The following is a 21,221-nucleotide window of genomic DNA, read 5'->3' as shown; positions in this document are numbered from 1 at the left end:
CATGTGACACTGAAGACTGGAGTAATGATACTGAAAATTCAACATTTCGTCACATAAATAAATTGCATTTTACAATATATTTCAATAGAAAATGGTTATTTTGAATTGTAATAATATTTCACAATAATACTGTTTTTATTGTATTTTTGATCAAACAAATTCAGTCTTAGTGACCATAAGAGACTTCTTGCAAAGATATTAAAAATCTTGCCAACCCCAAATTTGTGAACAGCGAATTTATGTCCTATAAATATGCATGGATTATCATAAACATATTGCTCAAATATATTTCAATAAATAATTAAATAAACTGAGACTTACGAATCTAATCAAATGCATGTGATTTTGTTATATTTACTTTTGGTTTTGAATGTGATTTGTCTCGAGAGTAGCAGACAATAAATTTCCAAACATGGAATAAATAACTTGGCGTGATGTATTTCAGCACTTCGTGACACACTTGCATCATTTTTAAATCTTCCATTTCACACTCACTTAACTGCCACAAGCGGCCGCAGCTCCAAATGACACAATCTAACAAGTGACGCGTTAGATGTTTACTGCCTATGAATGAATGTACCAAAATAGCTAGAATTAGACGTACTGTACACAGACTTAATGTTTTCACCAATATATTTTAAAACATGCAGCAGCAAAGTAGATCAGAAATCATGGAAAGCACAGAATGTATGTTGTTCTGTATATCTGCACCAACGTTTCATAGAAATCGCATATAAGTCGCACTGCCTCCAAAAGGAGCAATCGGCATTGGCTGTAAATGCCAGTGTGTAGGTGGTCCTACAGCAGGCACAGCTTTAAAAAGTAGCAGAGCTTCTATATACTTTGCTGGTCACCCCACCCACATGTTTACAAACATTCAGCAAACGCCTCGGGTGCTTTCATGGTTTCAGCCACTATGGCTCCTTTAAAGCTAAAACGGTTGTAAGACAGCCAGCAGAGATTTATCATTGTAGCTGGTTTACCCACATTCACTTCTGTAAGTTCAAGCAAGTACATTTCTACATGCTCTAGTTGTTTGGTTCGAGAAGAACATGCTTTTGCAGGTATTTGAAAATTATAGAGAACTGTAAGGAAGTTTGATTTGCATTTGCTGAATACCAGTTGTTACAAGCCAGCAGTGTTAGGCAAGTTTAGGGTGTAAGGGTGGCTATAAGAAACAAGACTTGCATGACTATAAAGTGACAAATGGAAACATGGGTGAGTCTAACAGACAGACAATCTGCTAAACAGACAGTCCAGTTTCACTTACCAATACATGACTCACTCAACCAGCTGCTTCAAGACTGCTCAGAAAATCTATCCATCTATCTATCTATCAAAGTCAAAGTCAGCTTTATTGTCAATTCTGCCACATGTACAGAACATACAGAGAATTGAAATTATGTTACTCTCAATATTAAATACAAAAGGTAGAATTTTAAAATTACGAATAAGTACAAATAAATGCAAATTTGCATATAATAATAATCTGGGGGAAAAAAAACACCACCACAACAACAACAATATACAAGCAGGGCACATGGCAGAGAGTGCAAACCAAACAGAGTAGTGCAAATGCAACAGTATAGTGCAAGTCTATCTATCTATCTATCTATCTATCTATCTATCTATCTATGGCCTTCAATCAGTGGAGGTTTGTCCCACATGGAAGCTCATATTCACTATATACAGGGTTCATACAGATACTGTAAAATTAACTTCCAGGACTTTCAAGCACTGCTTTTTTGATTTTCAAGGACATCCCAAATAATTTGATTTCGTTCAGGACTTCAAATCATGTATCGGGCATCATTTGATTTGAATCATTCAATTCATAAAATGATTCACAAACTCATTATGATCTAAATCTAGTGATTTGCAATACATGCTCTGAAGTCCCGATCTGAATAAAATGATTTGCGATTCGTGCTCCAAAGTTCCAATCTAAAACAAAAGATTCGCGAACCTGTGCCGAAATTTCGACCTAAATTAGATGATTCGCAAATCATTTGATTTCGATCAGGACTTCAAATCGTGTATAGCAAATAATTTGATTTGAATAATTAAATTCTTAAAATGATTCACAAAACCATTCCGATCTAAATAAATACATGTTCTGAAGTTCGCTCTGAATAATGATTTACAAACCATCATTTTAGATCAGGACTCGGATCACCGATCGCGAATCATTTGACTTTGAACTTTGGGCATCGCGAATCATTTTATTTTGATCAGGACTTCAAATCATGTAGTGCAAATCATTTGATTTGATTCATTCAATTCAAAATGATTTACAAACTTGTTATAATCTAAATCTAATGATTTGCGGTACATTCCCCCGAAGTCCCGATCTGAATCAAATGATTCATATTGCATGAAGTTCCGATCTAAACTGCGACACGCGATCTGATTACAGCACTTCGAAACAGTGAATCATTTTTGTACTGCAATGGTTTCACTGATTCTGAGTTTCGAAAAGCTCAGTTTCACCCATCACTACGTGCTTTTTAAAATCATTACAAGTGATGTCATATTAAAAAATTAAAGGCTCTTTTACTTTGATCTGTTTTTTGCTAGTGAATCACTTAAAAATGAATGACCAAAGTCACAAGTTTGAATCAATCGGAGCGGTTCCAGCGTAAGTGACTTGGTTCATCTGTTCACGTCTTCAGCCATGTTTACACAACACTGTCAGTATTTGTTAGCTTGATTGTTTCTGACATTAATTGAAATATGTGAAAAAGTGTGAAATCTTTTGAATTGCGTGAAAAGATGAGCTTATTGATAAAATTAAATGCTTGTTTCATAGATACATTGTCTTTCAATAATTCAAGCACTTTTCAAGTTCCTCTTGAGGAATATTGCTATTGTCAAAGGTTTTCCAGGCCTTAAATTTCAAAAAGTCAAATTCAAGCACTTGTACGGACCCTGTATATAATAATTGGAAGAGACACTAAATGGAACGGACTTTGCAATAAATGACAGCATTTGAAAATAATTAGTTAAGTGTTCATTTTTAGTATTTAGTATAACCTTACTTCATAATCTTGCACGTTGCCAAGTTTAAGTATGCATTTCTGAGCTTTATCTATTATTTTGACATAATATCAGTTTTTTTCTTAATTATAGTCCTATAAATAGCTTTTACTGAGCAACACTGCAGATAAATAATCTCATACAAGCACATATTTTGCAGCTGAAAAGTCACATCTGTTCCCGCCACCTCACTTGACTCTTCTTGACGGAGGCCTTGCTACTGTCGCTCTTAGAGAATCACAAAGGGCGACAGAGATTTGGTAAGTGACTCAGCACTAACGCATGCTAGAATCTATCACTTTTTCCTTCAGGAAACCTTAGAAAGCTGTCAAAATACTGGCTTCTGGTTACTGATTTCTTCCAGGACACCTCTAACCTCTCTATATGGTCACGCGTGAGTCACAACCAGAGCCATCGGCTCGTATGTTGCCCGCAAACCCGAGATGACATTCTCAAAGTATTTTCTAAAAAACGCCCAGCGAATACGGAAGCTGTGATTGCATTTTGGAGCGTCGGAGCAGAGGCATTAGGTGCGATGTGGAGATGGTTAACATGGCTGATCACAGTTTTGGAAATGAAAAGTCTCTGAACTGGCAACCCCGCCCACTCAGTCTCTGGTAATGGGTCTGTATGATTCATTGTGGGAGGATTGGGAGGCCAACCTGGCAAGCCCACCGTCACCACAGTATAAATACATGTGAATCAGAGGGGTTGCCTTAATTTCACCGTCTCATCGTCGCAGTTAATCATCAACATCTTGTGGAACGTCTGAGACTGTGAAAGTGTGCGTATCACCACTGACACTTCTGTTTCCCTGCTAATTAAACAGTTCTCCTGGTTCATGTCGAGGGAAAAAAACGGGAAAGTGGGCTAAAGTAACGAGGCCTGTTTTTCTGCGTTTAAGGTTTTCCCAGTCTGTGAAAGACACCTAATTTTGACAATTACAACTAGCCTGAAAAAAACAGACGGGAAAAAACGAAGTGCAAAAATGTGAATGAAATTGAGCTTATTCAGTAATTTAAACCAGACATCCGTGCGTTCGCTGTTTCGGCCCCCAGACCCAGAAAAGCAAGCTTTCTGCAGGATACGGGGGAATAAAGGCCAGTATTAACCTTTCTACCACTGAATATTAATCAGCATTTAATAAAAGGAAAACAACCCACTTGCCACTCCAAATATTATCAGTGTGACATTACCTTTATTTTCATTTTGCGAGACGTTTTGCAAAAAAATTCAAGATAAACACTTACGCCTCAGCATTCAATAGTCCGAAAAGCGGGGGGGAGTTAGGCTAGGAAAATAAAATCACGAAATAAAACAAACACGGCACTTGCCGAGGAGACCGTATTGGACGCGGCGCTTTCCTCTGGCTCGGTCTGCTTTGAGAGAGATGCATTGTAGGTTTTGGATTGACGAGGGCAACCACGTTTCCATGTTCATGAGCTGGCGCTCGCCAGGAAGACTCCCATTAGAAACGAGTGCGTGTGGTTTTCTCGTGAACACGCCTGGGACAGAAACACAAATTCCCCCATTTCTCACTGCAGACGAAAATGTCACTGTAAAATGGGAGCAATATGGGCAGTCATAAACCTAGCAAAAAAACAACGTTTTATGGAAGGCAGAGCAAACACGCTTCAAATGAGCTCTTAATGTTGAAAGAAAAAAAAAATAAAACACAAGATTAAATTATGGAGCTCATAGTTTCCTTAAAATGAAAATAATACATGTTAGACATAATAAAAAACATGATATATAAAATAGGTGCGTATGCTGCACTTAATGGGGTATAAAAGTCTGAGACATGAGTGAAAATGCCTTTTTCTGATTTCGAATACAAAGTAGGGTAAAAAATAGTGACTAGTAAAAATAGTGAGCCAAATAATAATAATAATAATAATAATAATAATAATTGTAATTTTAACCAATGTTTTCTAACCACACTAGGTTTTTACCAATTTGTCAGCAAGTATTTTAATAATAATTATTTATATATACTTTATAATAATTAAATTAGATATATATATATATATATATTGTATATATTTTAATAACAACGGGTCAGAATAAGTGTGTTGTTTCATTTTTACATAAATATATCTGCTACACTGAATGACAATGGAACATTATTTCATTCATATTTTAATTTTACAAAAGTTATTTGTAGTAAAAGTAAATACTTTACAGCATTTAAAGCTTAGGTGCATCCCAAAATATGAAGCACATAGTTCTCCTTAAAATAAAAATAATAATGATGGACATAATAAAATAAATAAATAAATAAATAAATAAATAATAATAATAATAATAATAATAATAATAATAATAATAATACAAAACATTATATATAAAATAGGTGCATAAGCTACACCTAATGGGGTCCGAAAGTCTGAGTGAAAATGCCTTTTTTTCTAATTTTAAATACAAATTAGGGTAAAAACAAATAGTAACTAGTAAAAATAGTGAAAAAAAGTATTGCAATTTTAACTTTTTTTTTCCCACTATGCAGGTAGTTTTTAATAATAATTATAAATATAATATAATAATATAATAACAATTTTAAATATATACAAAATGTCTTTTGTTTTTCTTTTATATATTTTAATAAAAACTAATCAGAATAAGCATGTTGTTTTTATTTTTACATAAATATATCTGTAACACTGAATGACAATGGGACATTATTTCGTTCATATTTTGACATTTTAATTTCACAAAAGTTATTTGAAACATTAAAGTAGACACTTTACAGAATTTAAAATGCTTAGGTGCATCCCAAGTTGCCACCCGGATCACACGGCAATTTGTACATATTTTACGAGGTGGCGATCTCACTCGTACAAAGTCATACTAGCAAAAACGTATGTATTTTACATGTTGCACAATACGTATGAATTTGTACGAATGCCCTACACCTAACCCCGCCCCTAAACCTCCCTGTCACTGAAAACAAGTGAGGTCGTACGAAATTGTACAAATTAGCCACCTCGTAAAATACGTACAAATTGGTCGTGAGATAGCGTTAAAATTGCACATGTATGCACTATTCTATGACGTTTTGTAGTAGAAATAGTGTGTTCACACTGAAAATTCCAAAAAAAAAAAAGTGCACTTTAAATTAAATAAAAAAAATAATAAAAATGAAGCGTGGAATGTTGCCTTTTTTAATGCATACATGAGTGCATAGTGCATGGAGTTCAGTGCATCATTGGGGATGCAGCTTATGCATATAATATCAGTTTTATAAATTTAATTTGATGCGAATGCCAAAATGGGACTTGTCGACTTTGACCCATTATCGACTTCAGTTTCGCATTTATCAAAATCCTAAAGCTTAGTTGACTTTAAATCCCAGTTTTCTGACTTTTGGATCCCACTGCACACGGCTAAGTATATGCAAACATAAGAAATTGAGTTGAACGCTACCTGGTCCTGCGTGTGAGTGTGAAATATGCTAAGACTGGGAAGGAGACTGTTTTGAAAGAGCGATAGCATCGGTTGGCACCCAGTGAGAAGCCCACAGCACTGGCCCTCCATCTGAACACAAAGAAGAGGCCAGCAGACCACGAACACCGAGGGAGGGACGAACATGAGCGAGACAGAAACACACAGAGAGAGAGAGGGGGGGAGCAGGAATGAAAAGAACATGCTAACATGCTAGCTTCTCAAATGCTATTGCTTCCCCATCAGCAGTAGTAGCTATTAGTCTTCAAGTTCTTTAGATACACATATTTGAGAACCTCGTGTCATAAAACCCTCAGTTATGCTTTTGTTAGTTTGCATCATCACACACAACACAAAGAAACTCCATAATACAGTCCCCAAGAGAAAGCTAACAATGCTAATGCTAATATCAGTTAGCATCTCAATAATGAACACTTGTGAAAAAGAAGTGTGCTTAATTGTATTCAAATCTTAAAAATGTACTGTACCTGCAAATAATATAATATTAAAGAAATAAAAGGCCACTTAAGCGTACTTAGTACTTCGTGTACATTTTGCAATTATGTCAAATTGAAAGTTTTACTTCAAAGTATGTTTTAAATCACTGCATTTTAATAATGTTTCATCTTTGTACACTTGTTCTGATGTGTTGACATCAATTTTAACTGTAGTCTATTATTCAAAATCACATTTAAAGTTAATATTTAGTTTATGAAGAACTCAAAAACAACTAAAGTTCTGCTAAAGTGGGCCAAAAAGCACTTAGGATCAGTTAATTGCATATAATATTAAACGTAAATTATAATACATGTTCATTTAATTGCAAATAATATGCAATCATGCTATTAGGCATCTGAAAACATTGCATTCATTTTGCACTTAAGTATCTTCTTTTAAAGTATACTATTATTTAGGCCTCTGATAGTTTGCAACATTGCACACAACACCAAGAAACTTCATAATATAGTCTCTAGAAAAAGCTAATAATGCTAATATTGGTTAGAATCTCAATAGTGAACACTTGTGTAAAAGAAGTGTGCTTAATTGTATTGTAGAGTACTTCAGATCTTAAAAGTGTACTGTACTTCCAGATAATATAATATTAAAGAAATAAAAGGCCACTTAAGTGTACTTAGTACTTTGTGTACATTTTGCAATTATGTCAAATTAAAAGTTTTACTTCAAAGTATGTTTTAAATCATTGCGTTTTAATAATGTTTCATCTTTGTACACTTGTTCTGATGTGTTGACATCAATTTTAACTGTAGTCTATTATTCAAAACCACATTTAAAGTTAATATTTCATGTATAAAGAACTAAAAAAGAACTTAAGTTCTACTAGAGTGGGCCAAAAAGCACTTAAGATCAATTAACTGCATACAATATTAAATGTAAATTATAATAGGTTAATTTAATGGCAAATAACATGCAATCATGTTATTAGGCATCTGAAGACATTGCATTAATTTTGCACTTACATATATATTATTTTAAAGTATAGTATTTCTGTATAATTAAATATATGCAATCTGTTTCATGGAAAACAATGTTAATGATCAGAAATTACAGCTACTTTTGATTCACTCTGTGCAATTTAAGTTCCAGGAACCTCATGCAAACGTAATTACTAGTTTAGCGGTTCATTAAATCTGTTTGTTTATTTTCTCGTTTGTTTCTGACTGTTTGTTGAGCGTTTAGCCAGGCGAGTCACATCTTTCCCGTCACTAGACTCACGGCGCTAAACACATGCTAACCCTACCTTCCTGTGTGAGGAGGCCTTGTACACATCTGTATTATGAAAAGGAAAGGAAATCTAAGCCCGCTAAAGCCCTTATTAGGTCGGCAGACGTCAACGAGCCTCTGCTAATATTTACTGTGAACATTTGCTTGAGTGTACAGTCAGAAATGGGTTCATTAAAAAGTGTTAATTCCAAGCAAACATCAGTTATTAGCAATAAAGGAGTCCGTGTCGAGGGCTTTGATGCGAGCTGTTTGCGATATGCGGGTCTGGGCAATGAGACATGGAGCGGGGGGATTCTTGGAAGGTCAGCGAGTTATTTTATATTCGTGTTACAGTGCAGGCCGATCAGGCGAAAGCGGCCCGATGTTTTGGGTTGGAAACAGCATCGTTTCTGTTCAGGAATAGAGTGACATTCATCTGTGTTTATTTGCCCTGTCAGGTGATACCGGAGCGCTTGCTAAAAGGTTTTGTTTTGAAAAGCTCAGACTCTGGATTTTTTTATTAGAAATTCAAACTTAGTTGCATGACAAGTCTAATATGCGGTACAATGCAGCGCCAAGGGCCGAGGATTAGGCCGGTGAGACGTTACGCACACACCTATAAATGCTAAGCGCACATATGCGTGTGGCCTCTTCCAAACAGACAAAAAGTAAGGATTGGGTCCTGAATAAGTATGAGCAATCATGCATAAACAGCCATGTTAATGTGCTACGCAGATGCAAACAATGACCTTCAGTCAGCCGTCAATGGCCACTGATGGTGCAGCAAACATATTTACATTTTAATGAGATCTTATGTGCTATTTTTGTCTAAAATTGCAAATATGAACACTCAATTACACACAGATTCAAAAAAAAAGTCTAAACTCAATTCAATTTATGATTTAGTTTGTGCAATTTGACATTATTTACAAATAAATATTACATACAAATAAATTACGTTTTCATACAGTTCATATGTTTATGTTATTTATTAATATTATTTTTTTATTATTTTTTTTTTATGTTTAGATCAGATTTTCTGTTCTGATTTTTATGTATGTATGTATGTATTTATTTATTTATTTATTTATTTATTTATTTATTTATTTATTTGAATTTATCATAATGGTTAAAAACTTGGTGACTTTTGTGGCACTGGCTATATGAACAAATGAACAAATAAATAAATAAATAAATATTATATATATAGAGAGAGTCACACTCATGACAATAAATGAGAAATACAAAATTGAATAAATTTAAATAAAATACAAAGCAGGCATGATTCAGAAAACATATGTTTATGTAAAATATATGTTATGAAAATATATGTAAATATATGAGTTTATTTGCAAAAAACAGATAATTAAAAAAAAAAAGTATCTTTAATATCTTACCATATTTTTATTGTTTTATTGTGTTAGCTGTATTTATTTATTTATTTATTTTTACTTTATATTAAAATAACCCAACTGCAGTTTGATTGAGATTAATTGGAATGCACAATGAAAAAAAACTGAAAATGATTAAGAACAGTTATCTTTTTTGCAGATGAACTATATATATACATACAAAATCAGGAATCAAACAGGAAATAATATATTCTTCATATTTTACATTTATATGTTCTAACTTATGAATACATTTTCTGATTAACCTCTATATATTCAGATTTTTATTTATTCAGATTTATACAAATATATATTATATTCTGATTCACTTCTACACATGCACAATTTACATTTACATATTTATATTTATTTTTGTTCATAATGAAAGTGTGTGTATGAGATTTTGAATTGCTTGAAAAATGATTGTAAATAAAGATTATTGGAGTATGTTTTACAAAAAAAAAAAAAAAAAACATTTTAGTTGATCTACTTTCAAATTTCACATTTAATTCAATGTTTTACTTACTATTTCTGTCTCAAATCAATATCAACGATGGTTTTGTGAGAACTCTAGCTCTACCAAATGTGCTGTTTCCACAGCTTTATAAACTTGTTAGGAAGAAGGCTTAAGAAAGTGACATGAGTGTGGAAAGAAACGAGAGGGAGGGATAGAGATATCCTAGTACTTAGAGCGCTAATCTGAAACGCATAAAGCTAGTGTTACAACCCACAATATCTCACAGTAGCATTATTTTTTCCCATTCTCACTTCAAACCTCTCCTGCATTTTTCCCCTCTCCCTCTCCCTTCAATTCGAGTCACACTCGTGCATCCTGATGGAAGAGATTTCAGGAAATAAAACTCGACAATTTCCTCTGAGTGTAATATTAGAATCCAGCAGCAACGAGGAGAGTCCGCAGGGTTGCTGCAATCTCGTGTAGATACCGATATCTTTATGCATGTATGTCTATGCGTGCGTTTACGCCGTTTAAAGTGGCAGGTTCTGTTTCTAGAAGGTTCCTGTCTTGCTGTGCCAGTTCAATTTCCCAGGCCTGAACCGGACACGTGCGTGCATGTGTGTGTGTGTGTGTGTGTGTGAACGCGACACTGCTTCATCCTACATTTCGGCTGACCTCTCCTCGCGTTTCGCTGCGATTCACACTGCTTCCATCAGTTAACACACAACGCTTCAAACCCAGCGCCAGCGCCGTCCCGGCAGTCCTCGCTCCTTTCCTCCAAAAAACATCTTCAATAACACTGATGAGGATGTAACCCTAGCGTACACGGTCGTCTCTGTTTCCTTCTAATTACTAGAAAAGGGAAAGAAACGGGCTCTTATTTTGAGAGCGCACGGCATTGCTGCTCTTCTGAACCTCCGAGGTCCAGTTGCGGTCTCGTTTGGATATTGCCGACGGAGGACGGTTAGTTATGGTCTGAAAAGTGGATTTTTCGCCAGCAAGTGTTTATCTATGCAGTCATTCCCGTTGCCATCATTTTTCAAGCAAATTTCTTGGCGTTTGTGCACAGTTACCTGTGTGTATGAGGTGGAAAGAGCTGGGGGCAGGAATTAGAGAGAGCTGGGCTGGGCCGGTGGCCCAAGCCATTGGATCTCATCACTCCTTCATTACGTTGGCATGCCCAGGAATCAAACTGACTCTGCAAAAAGAATAGGCCCTTTCATTTAACATGGCCTGCAGGGTACAGAGGGAGGGTCAAAGAGAGAGACTCAGTAAAAGTAAGAGCCAGAGTGAGGGAAAGACACAACAGAGGGAAAGGAGCCCGGCACTTCTTACACAAGCCTGGCTATCTGTACTGAAATCCACATTCTCATTCTTATGGGCCTATGATTTCAGCCACGCACAAAATGTGGATGCAATCCAGAATCCAAAAAAATGGAATTTACATTGTAACACAAGATCTCATGGAATTTGGCAAATTTTGGATGCATAAATCAAAAGTAGGGCTGTACAATTCATCACGTGGCAACACGGAATAACATCTGTGAATATTACAGCAAAAAATAAAATATGACGTCTGCATGAGCAGCGCACATACTGCACATACTGATGAAAAGCATGAAAATAACAACAACGATAACAATAGTGCAGTTTATCAAAACAATATTTAAGAAATATACACAAACAAGAATTAATTTTATCCATGTTTTAATTTATACACTCAACTTCTGTTGTGCAGCACTTTATTACATGTGCGTACTTAAAGATTGATTAAACTGAGTTGATTAAATAAAGTTTTATTTTTTTTATTACCACCATTTTTTGTATATATATATATATATATATATATACACTACCGTTCAAAAGTTTGGGGTCAGTAAGACTTGTAATAGTCTTTAAAGAAGTCTCTTATGCTCATCAAGGCTGCATTTATTTGATTCAAAATATAGAACAAAAAACAGTAATATTGCAAAATGTTTTTACAATATAAAATAATGTTTTTTATTTTAACATACTTTAAAATAGAATTTATTCCTGTGATGAAAAGCTGAATTTTTATCAGCTGTTACTTCAGTCTTAAGTGTCACATGATCCTTCAGAAATCATTCTAATATGCGGATTTATTATTAGAATGATCAATGTTGGATAATATCAACAGTTGTGCTGCCAAATATTTTTGGAACCTGTGATTTTTTTTTTTTTCAGGATTCTTTCATGAATAAAAAGTTTAAAAAGTACAGTGTTTATTCAAAATATAAATATTTTATAACAATGTAAATTATTTATTATTAACTTTTAATAAACTTTTAATTATTAACTTAATACATCCTTGGTGAATAAAAGTATTAATTTCTTAAAAAAAAAATAATAATAATAAAAAATAAACAATAAAAATGTACTGACCCCAAACTTTTGAACGGTAGTGTATATATATATATATATATATATATATATATATAATATCATATCATGTATTGTTTATTATATGCATTACATAAGTTAGGTTTCTTTATTTATTGGAAATATGTGCACATGTTTTTATACGAGTCTGTGTACGTCTGATATGTAAATTTCCCTTATGGAATAATACATTTATATGTAGTAAAACATAAATATATTAAATGAATTTGAAATACATTTATTTCATGCTAAGTATACTAAAAAAATACACTTACGTTTTTATGTCCTTAATAAAAATGCCCTGAAATTTTTGGTATACTAAATTGTCTAATAATACTAAATACTAATACTAATACTAAACTGGTATACTCAAAAGTCTAAACGCTAATCTGGAACAGCTAATTTTGTATTTAATGCACTCGAATTGTGCGAAGTAGTGCTAAAGTACATCTAAAGATAAACTCAAGCATATTTGATTGTGCTAAAGTGGAACTATTGCAAGAAGGTACACTTCAAATATCTTGCATTTAAAGATTGATATTATTCAAAACTCATACAATCCTAATCAGTAGTGACATTAAAACACATTTTAGGCTTAATATTTAAAAAATGTGCATTTTGCACCAGTAGTACTCCAAATAAAGTATACTTATAATGCTTATATCAGTAAGTCTCAAGTGACATGTCAGTTTAGTTTTGAACTATACTTAGTATGACATAATTATATTACTTTTTTTTACTATTTGATGACTAAAATATTAATTAAGACTTTGAAATTAAAAATTAAAACTGAAAACAGAGTTTGGAAAAAAAAAACAGAATTTGAAAAGAAAATATTATTATTTTATTATATATCATTTGTGTTCATCCCTACTTATCAGTTCCTATTCAAATTAGTAAATTTCAATTTGAATATGATCTCCACTGCTAATAATACTATTGCACTCTTATCTTAGTTTACACAATTTGCAAATTCCCACTGAAATATGTGCAGAAAGTTAAAAGCATGTCTGGGTCTGTAATCATCATTACAGACAGTGTTATCTGTAGATGAGATACAGTAAACGTCACAGAGAGAGGAAATGGTTTAGAATTAACCTGCTTAACCCACGCCGCTGTGACATAAACAGCTATATTTAGTTTGAACACGTCTGAATGAATGTCACTGAGACCACCGATGACATCAGTGCCAAAATCTGATGAAACTGCCAGATCAGATCCTGAATCAGACACACAACAAAAGCAGCTGATTCAACCTGGAATGTGTAAAAGTAATGTTAATTGAAAACAAAAGCATGCCAAAAAATAAAAATAAAAATAAAAATGCATGCTTGCATATATGACAATTCCTCAGTTCTGACTCATTGCAATGACTTTTAATCAACTGACATAAAGTTGAGACATTTCTATGTAAGACTTTGCTGTTGTCAGTAACAGTATAATACGCCGCCAATTAAGTACTGCAAGCCTAACTATCATAGGTAACTATCGGTCATCCAGCTCTCTGAAATGAAATCCGACTATGCCTTGCACCTCTGTCTGCGAGGCACAATTCAATTAAAAAATGTGCTGTGCTATGACTGGACCAGCGTCCAGACTGACTAGCGTTTCGCTGCATCAGAGAATTCTCGAACTGTGAAAATCACGGGCACGGCTAGCGTCTGCTTTTCCACTGGCTCGGCCCTCCCGCTGACAAACCAATTTCTTAAGCCTCAACCCACCCGCCGCCGCCCCCTTAAAAGCCCAAAAGAGACCTTAAAGGTGTGGATCTGTCATTAGCACATTTAGCTTGGCGCAAAAGCACACTGTTATTTTTGAGAGCCAGCGTTTGCACCAGCTGTATCTTTGGAGCGCGTGCGGATTCCCGTGGCTTTGCGCCTGTTCGGCTCAGTGTGTCCGCTTCCCCAGCCTACTGCTGAGGCGCTTCGCTTTTTCAATCATCTCGGCTGGTCAAAATGATCTCATAACTCACATTAGTATATCGTGGTTAAAATACACCCATGTATTATAGCGAACTAGGAGGAGCTAGTGACACTTTAGAAACATCCGGACCAGAGTAAAGCCATTCAGACTTTACTTAGAGCAGGATAACGCATGTTAACAAACAGTTAAATACTCTGATCTGCTGAAACTGGTTACTTTGTCGTAAATCACAGATAACGACTGAGCGCCTGGAAGAACCTCTGACCTCAACACAACCCTGACAAACAGATCTTACATATATGAAAGCTTGTTTCTGAGTCAGAGAGAAAAAAAAAAAAGAACTGCAGTTGTAATTGCAACTTTGTTTCATCACTGCAACTTTATTTCTTGTTCTTATACAGTATATGTGTGTGTATGTGTGTGTGATTACAACTTTATTTATTGTAATGTGAAGTTATTTCTCGCAATTTGATTTTACATCTCACAATTATGATTTATTTTTTGCAGTTTAACTTTAGATCTCACAACTGTGACTTTATTTCTCACAATGCAACTTTATATCTCACAATTAGGACTTTATTTCTCACATTGTAACTTTAAATCTCACAACTGTGACATTATTTCTAACAATGTGACTTTATATCTCACAATTACGACTATTTCTTGCACTGTGACTATATCTCACAACTGTGACTTTATTTCTCACAATGCAACTTTGTATCTCACGATTATGACTATTTCTCTCAATGTGACTTTATATCTCACAATTATGTCTTTATTTCTCACATTGTAACTTTAAATCTCACAACTGTGACTTTATATGTCACAATTACGACTTTATTTCTCACAGTGCAACTTTATATATCACGATTATGACGATTTCTCTCAATGTGACTTTATATCTCACAATTACGACTTTATTTCTCACATTGTAACTTTAAATCTCACAATTGCGACCTTATTTCCCGCAATGTGACTTTATATTTCACAATTACGAATTTATTTCTCGCATTGTAATTTTATATCTCACAACTGTGACTTTATTTCTCACAATGCAACTTTATATCTCAAAATTACGACTTTACCTCACACAATGTAACTATTTCTCACAATTACAACTTTATTTACTGTAATGTGACTTTATATCTCAAAATTACAACTTTATTTCATGAAATGTTTATATTTATATCTCACAATGTGACATTATATCACACAATTATGACTATTTCATGCAATGTGACTATATAGTATATCCTACAATTTCAATATTTTTCGCAATGTGATTTCATGACTCACAATTAAAACTTTTTGTTTGCTTGTTTGTAATTAGGACTTTGTGTAAAGTGAGTTTATATCTCACAGTGTGACTTTATATTTCACAATTACAACTTTATTTCTCAGAATGTGACGTCACTATTATTTCTTGCATTGTGAATTCATTTTTTTTTTCTTTGAATTACAACTTTATATTTCATAAGTGCAACCTTTGTGAGTATTTCTCAGATTCTAAATAACTTTATCTCACAATGACCTTTTCTATGTTTTACTCTGAAGTGGAAACAGGCTTCCACAAACATCACTCGCATGGTGTCAAATGAACACTTTTCCATGCAAGCTTCAGTAACAACGGCAAAGACATGTTTGGCCACAAAGTCTGTCAAAAGTTAGTATAGTTAGAGTTTGTATACTTCTGGTCATTCTGTCCGTGTCAGTGGGGTCATGATGGCAGTGACAGGATGGTCTTCTGGATTTCTACATTCATGCAGGAATACTAGAAAAAGTCACGTTTAACAAACCAGCGCCTGACTTCACAGACAACATAAGCCAGTTTGTTCTTAGAGTCTAATTAGTGGCGCTACGTTTCTGTGCCAAAAACAAGAACTTCTGAACAGCACGAAGAGAAACAAGAATGCTCCTTAAACACCTCAGAGACAAAGAAATGGCAAACATGGTTTGCCAGTTTACCTCTAATGTTTGCACAAAATCTTCACACCTCCACTCCAAGAAAAGATGAGAAGTTTCCCAAGGCCTTTTGTAGGACGCTTAGCCCTGTACATGATCACTGCTTTAATGTAACGTAAAGTGAGGTTATAGGATTTGGTGAATATTGCCTGACTGATAAGTTGTGACAGCCATAACAGAACTTCATGTTTACTGAGTTGAAAGTTAAGAAAAAAAACAAAATGTGGTGAGACAAAACAGATCAAATTAACATATAGGGGCAAGTTCATAAAAAAACACACAGCTTTTGCCATCTGTTGCTAAAACATTTTAGATTTTGACAGGATGTGGCGTAGGTGTATCTCGTGTGAAATCACCGTCTCATCTGACTGCAATTGCTATTTGTGACTCAGATGTGAGTTCTGCTTAACAGGTGGTATAAGTTAATCAGAATGCAAGTTGCACTCCCATAACATTTTATTACTTGAACACCTTCGTAAAAGCAGTGGTTAGTGAAACTTTTAAAGCAGAAGTTAGTGCTGTAGTGCAAAATGTGGTAACACTTATCTAACTGGCTGTATCACAGGTAATGTTATCGTCACTGCCAGCAACTAACAGGAGCTTAATGCAAAAAAAAAAAAAAATCAAGCAGTTGTTAAAAGATCGGTTGATAAGCGTATGCAAAGTTGAAAAGCTGTCATTCACTACATAAGTCTGCATTACAATAAATAAACGAAGCCTCTCCTTCCTATTAGCAGCGTGCTGTTAACAGAAAAGGGAACGTGCTATTGACGAAGGTCCTAAAAGTTCTGTTATGTTTATGCTTGAAGTGAATAATTTAAATAAACACATCCAGTGAAAATAAACGCTGTGCGTCGGAGCGAGGACGAATCAAAACGCTCACAGTTCAGGTTCTGTATGTGGAAGCTGAGCCTTAATTAAACTGCGGGGCAGATAGGATTACTGACTGGTTGTGCATTGCAAGAGCTTGACATAACGCAAACAAACAGCTTTACAACATCCAGAAGTCTGCCTTTCTCCCTCGGCCCGAGCACTGATCATGAGAGAGAATCAGAGATCTTCATGCATACTACAAAACCCTTGTCAGTTGCTTATAAAACCCTTTTGGTAGTTCACACAAGCATATGCACAAAAATAAATCCTGAGAGACGTCTTCAATCAATCCAGGATGATAAAAAAACATCAGTTTTAACCAACTAGAAATGACTACAGGAGTGAAAGCAGTTGCATGCACCAAAATGTGTAGGAAGAAACTCAAATTACACTATAAGTAACGATGTGCATTATGCAATTCTATTTTTAGTTAAAGTTTTAAGGTGAAATAAGGATTGGGTAGATTTAAACAAGTCAGTTCAATTGCATCAATAAATGCATGCATTAAATTACTAATTAAATGCAGTTTAAAATGTTTTCTGTTAGTGTTTTCTATTAGTACAAGGAAGTCGGGTAAGTTGCAATGTCACTATGAACTTGGCAAATTTAGAAAATTAGAAGTAATCTGCACATTTCAGATCGATTTTGTACAAGACCATACATTAGAGTATTAAGATATATTGTTTTAAGGTTGGAAAGAAGTTATGAAAAAAAGTTGTAAACAGGATGTATTAACACTCCCCAGTCTCCCCGTGTATAAATACTGTGTGACAGAAAATACAGAGACGTTAGCTGTTTTTAATCAGGAATTCATGGCTAATATTTGCATTATTATACACAAACTCTGAAAGTCTGACCAGCACTAATGGACTGAAGCGAACTGAGCACAGATCTCTGTCTCCCCCTATCGGTCAGTTTCCCGAAAACACCCAGCGAATCACTCCCGACACCATCTGTGGTCTGCCTGACTCGATGAACAGATAAAACAATATTTGCAGCTTCTCCAAACCTGTCGAAGAGCATGAATTAGTGCGAGTGGAAAGCTTTAAGAATGACTTTGCTGAGTCACTGCCTGAGTAACACTTCCTCGAGCCAAGCTTTCCAAAATTAGTCACTAAACAAACGATTTGAAGCCAGTGGCTTGAATATTAAGCCCGTTTGATTGTTTGCATTCGCTTTGGTGTGTGTAGTATATAGTACGAGCATAAAGATAAACATTTTCAGCCTGCGCACTTTGCGCAATTTGTGTTTTATACACGAGTGAGAGATTTCAGCAAGCGCATTGCTTTCTGAAGCAAAGTTAAAGCAGATTTCTCAAATGTGAAATTGTGAGTGATAATTATTGAGAGTGAGAGAGGGGTGGGCACGAGCAGGCATCGTTTTCCTTGTCGTCACAACGCATGCAGTTAAAAGCCCGTGCGCGCTCAGCTGACAAACCAAAGTTCGTCCCTCTCTTGGAAATACTACACGGGAGCGCACAGGGAGCGCTTTGCTTTTGCAAACACCAGCAGAACACACTCAAACGCTTGCCCACCTCTGAAAGCGAGCGCCGCGACTCAGTGGATTTGCAGGAATTCAAAGTTGGAAAGTATTTTGGGGAGGCGAAACGTTCAGTCGGGACTGCCGCGCGAATTCTCTGAGATTGTCCATCTACAGTCTTCGCATGAATCTACTAGATCCCTACCTGAAAATGACAGATGAGCAAGAGAAGTGTCTGTCTGATGCCCCCAGTCCGAGCATGTCCGAGGACTCCGCGGGCTCCCCGGGCTCCGGCTCGGGCTCCGACACGGAGAACACCCGCCCGGCCGAGAACAGCCTCGTGGCCCCGGACGGGACGCTCGGCGAGTTCAAGAAGGACGAAGACGACAAGTTCCCGGTGTGCATCCGAGAGGCAGTGTCTCAGGTGTTGAAAGGGTACGACTGGACGCTGGTGCCCATGCCAGTGAGAGTGAACGGCTCGAGCAAAAACAAGCCCCACGTGAAGAGACCGATGAACGCGTTTATGGTGTGGGCGCAAGCGGCGCGGAGGAAGCTGGCGGATCAGTACCCGCACCTCCACAACGCGGAGCTCAGCAAAACTTTGGGCAAACTTTGGAGGTAAAGCCTTCTCTCTCTGTTTTTTTTTTTTTTTTTTTGGCATTTGCATTTGCAATTAATTATGTTGCATTCATTCACATGCATGATTTATATTATAGTGCATGCAACTGCATGCAGTCTACACAATAGTACTAGTATTCACTGCTGTGCTGGTTTTGTCGGGCAGATTGCTGAACGAGGGTGAAAAGCGTCCCTTCGTGGAGGAGGCTGAGCGCCTCAGGGTTCAGCACAAGAAAGATCACCCCGACTACAAGTATCAGCCCCGACGGAGGAAGTCGGTGAAGAACGGCCAGAGCGAGTCTGAGGACGGCAGTGAGCAGACTCACATCTCCCCGAATGCCATCTTCAAAGCCCTGCAGCAAGCCGACTCGCCCGCATCCAGCATGGGAGAGGTGCACTCGCCCAGCGAGCACTCAGGTGGGCGAATCTCACTATTTTTTTTGTGTTTGTTTCTTTGGCTCTTGCTGTTGCGTCATCTGTGCAGTGCTTAGCTCGCTCTAACTTCTCTCCCCTCCTCCACCACCGTTTCCAAACAGGCCAGTCCCAAGGGCCGCCCACTCCTCCCACCACCCCAAAAACTGACGCGCAGCCAGGCAAAGTGGATCTGAAACGAGAGGCCCGTCCGCTTCAGGAAAGCACGGGACGTCCGCTCAACATCGACTTCCGCGACGTGGACATCGGCGAGCTCAGCAGCGACGTCATCGAGACGTTCGACGTCAACGAGTTCGACCAGTACCTGCCGCCGAACGGCCACGCCACCGGTGCGTCCTACGTCGGCGGCTACGCCACCTGGATGGGGAAGCCTCAGAACGGCAGCTCTCCGAGCGCCCAGCTGACTCCGCTCGGGACGGGCGGCGCCGGGGAGCAAGAGCAACCCAGAACGACGCACATCAAAACCGAACAGCTCAGCCCCAGCCACTACAACGAGCAGCAGCAGGGCTCGCCGCAGCACGTCAGCTACGGCTCCTTCAACGTCCAGCACCTCCAGCACTACAGCACTTCGTTCCCGTCCATCACCCGGGCGCAGTACGACTACTCTGACCACCAGGGCGGCGCCAACTCCTATTACACCCACGCCGGAGGTCAGAGCTCCGGCTTGTACTCCACCTTCAGCTACATGAGCTCCAGCCAGAGGCCCATGTACACGCCCATCGCTGACTCTACCGGGGTTCCTTCCATTCCCCAATCCAACCACAGTCCCCAGCATTGGGACCAGCAGCCGGTCTACACGCAGCTGTCCAGACCCTGAGGACAGGCCGTCACACGCCCACCGTCACACGCAGAGACTGATGGGACTCATTCCGCATCATTCCACTCTCTTTAAAACACACACTTGAATTCTCACATACATACACAAAACAATGAAATGTAGGAAAGAAAGCTGGACTTCATGAAAAAAAAAAAAAAAAACGGCTCCCAACGTGCCTTTTTAATCGCCTGAAATCGTGATTAGAATTTATATATTTTTAGCCTTGTTTGCAAGAAAAGAAACATTTTTGAGAAATGATTCCTCTGTGAGGACTTATTGATTATTGATACTTTAATATGTACTGTGTATGTTTTCTTAACATGTTCTTTTTTTTGTATTTCCGGCCTTCTGTGTTTCTTGTAGAAAAGTCTATTTTTACTAAACCACTCTCGGTAGTCATTCCTTGTTTTTCTCACATCTTTTTTTTTTTTTTTCTCCATCAGTAACACCCTTAAATGCGGTGCATTTTGTATTTTATAGTTTGACTCTGTGCCCTTTATTTATGTTCCTGTAAAATATCATCCCCATCCTTTTACCAGCTCTCGTTCCCGCTTTTTTTATCCCAGACCAGCATCAGTGCCTGTCAAGTGCTGGACGCGAATCAGCGGGAATATCTACGTGGCAGCGGCAGCTGAGAATTTACTGAGTGTCTAACAGCATGTGTCGCAGC

General features: G+C 36.9%; 1 protein-coding gene across 1 annotated transcript; it reads left to right on the top strand.

The window, feature by feature from the left end:
• Positions 1–18,631: 18,631 nt before the first annotated feature.
• sox9a (SRY-box transcription factor 9a) lies at positions 18,632–20,985 on the top strand. The gene is made up of 3 exons (XM_051124090.1): positions 18,632–19,302; positions 19,469–19,719; positions 19,839–20,985. The coding sequence occupies exons 1-3, from the start codon at positions 18,869–18,871 to the stop codon at positions 20,549–20,551; spliced, it is 1,398 nt and encodes a 465-aa protein (XP_050980047.1). The 5' UTR covers positions 18,632–18,868; the 3' UTR covers positions 20,552–20,985.
• The last annotated feature ends 236 nt before the right edge of the window (positions 20,986–21,221 follow it).

The sequence above is a fragment of the Labeo rohita genome, chromosome 12, assembly GCF_022985175.1.
Source record: "Labeo rohita strain BAU-BD-2019 chromosome 12, IGBB_LRoh.1.0, whole genome shotgun sequence".
NCBI lineage: Eukaryota > Metazoa > Chordata > Actinopteri > Cypriniformes > Cyprinidae > Labeo > Labeo rohita.
This window is presented reverse-complemented; position numbering and strand designations above follow the sequence as displayed.

Excerpts from the sequence above, each read along its gene's own strand:
- sox9a (XM_051124090.1), top strand. The coding sequence starts at position 18,869 with ATGAATCTACTAGATCCCTACCTGAAAATGACAGATGAGCAAGAGAAG. Across the intron at positions 19,303-19,468 it reads ACTTTGGGCAAACTTTGGAG|ATTGCTGAACGAGGGTGAAA; the intron begins GTAAAGCCTTCT and ends TTTGTCGGGCAG. Across the intron at positions 19,720-19,838 it reads CTCGCCCAGCGAGCACTCAG|GCCAGTCCCAAGGGCCGCCC; the intron begins GTGGGCGAATCT and ends GTTTCCAAACAG.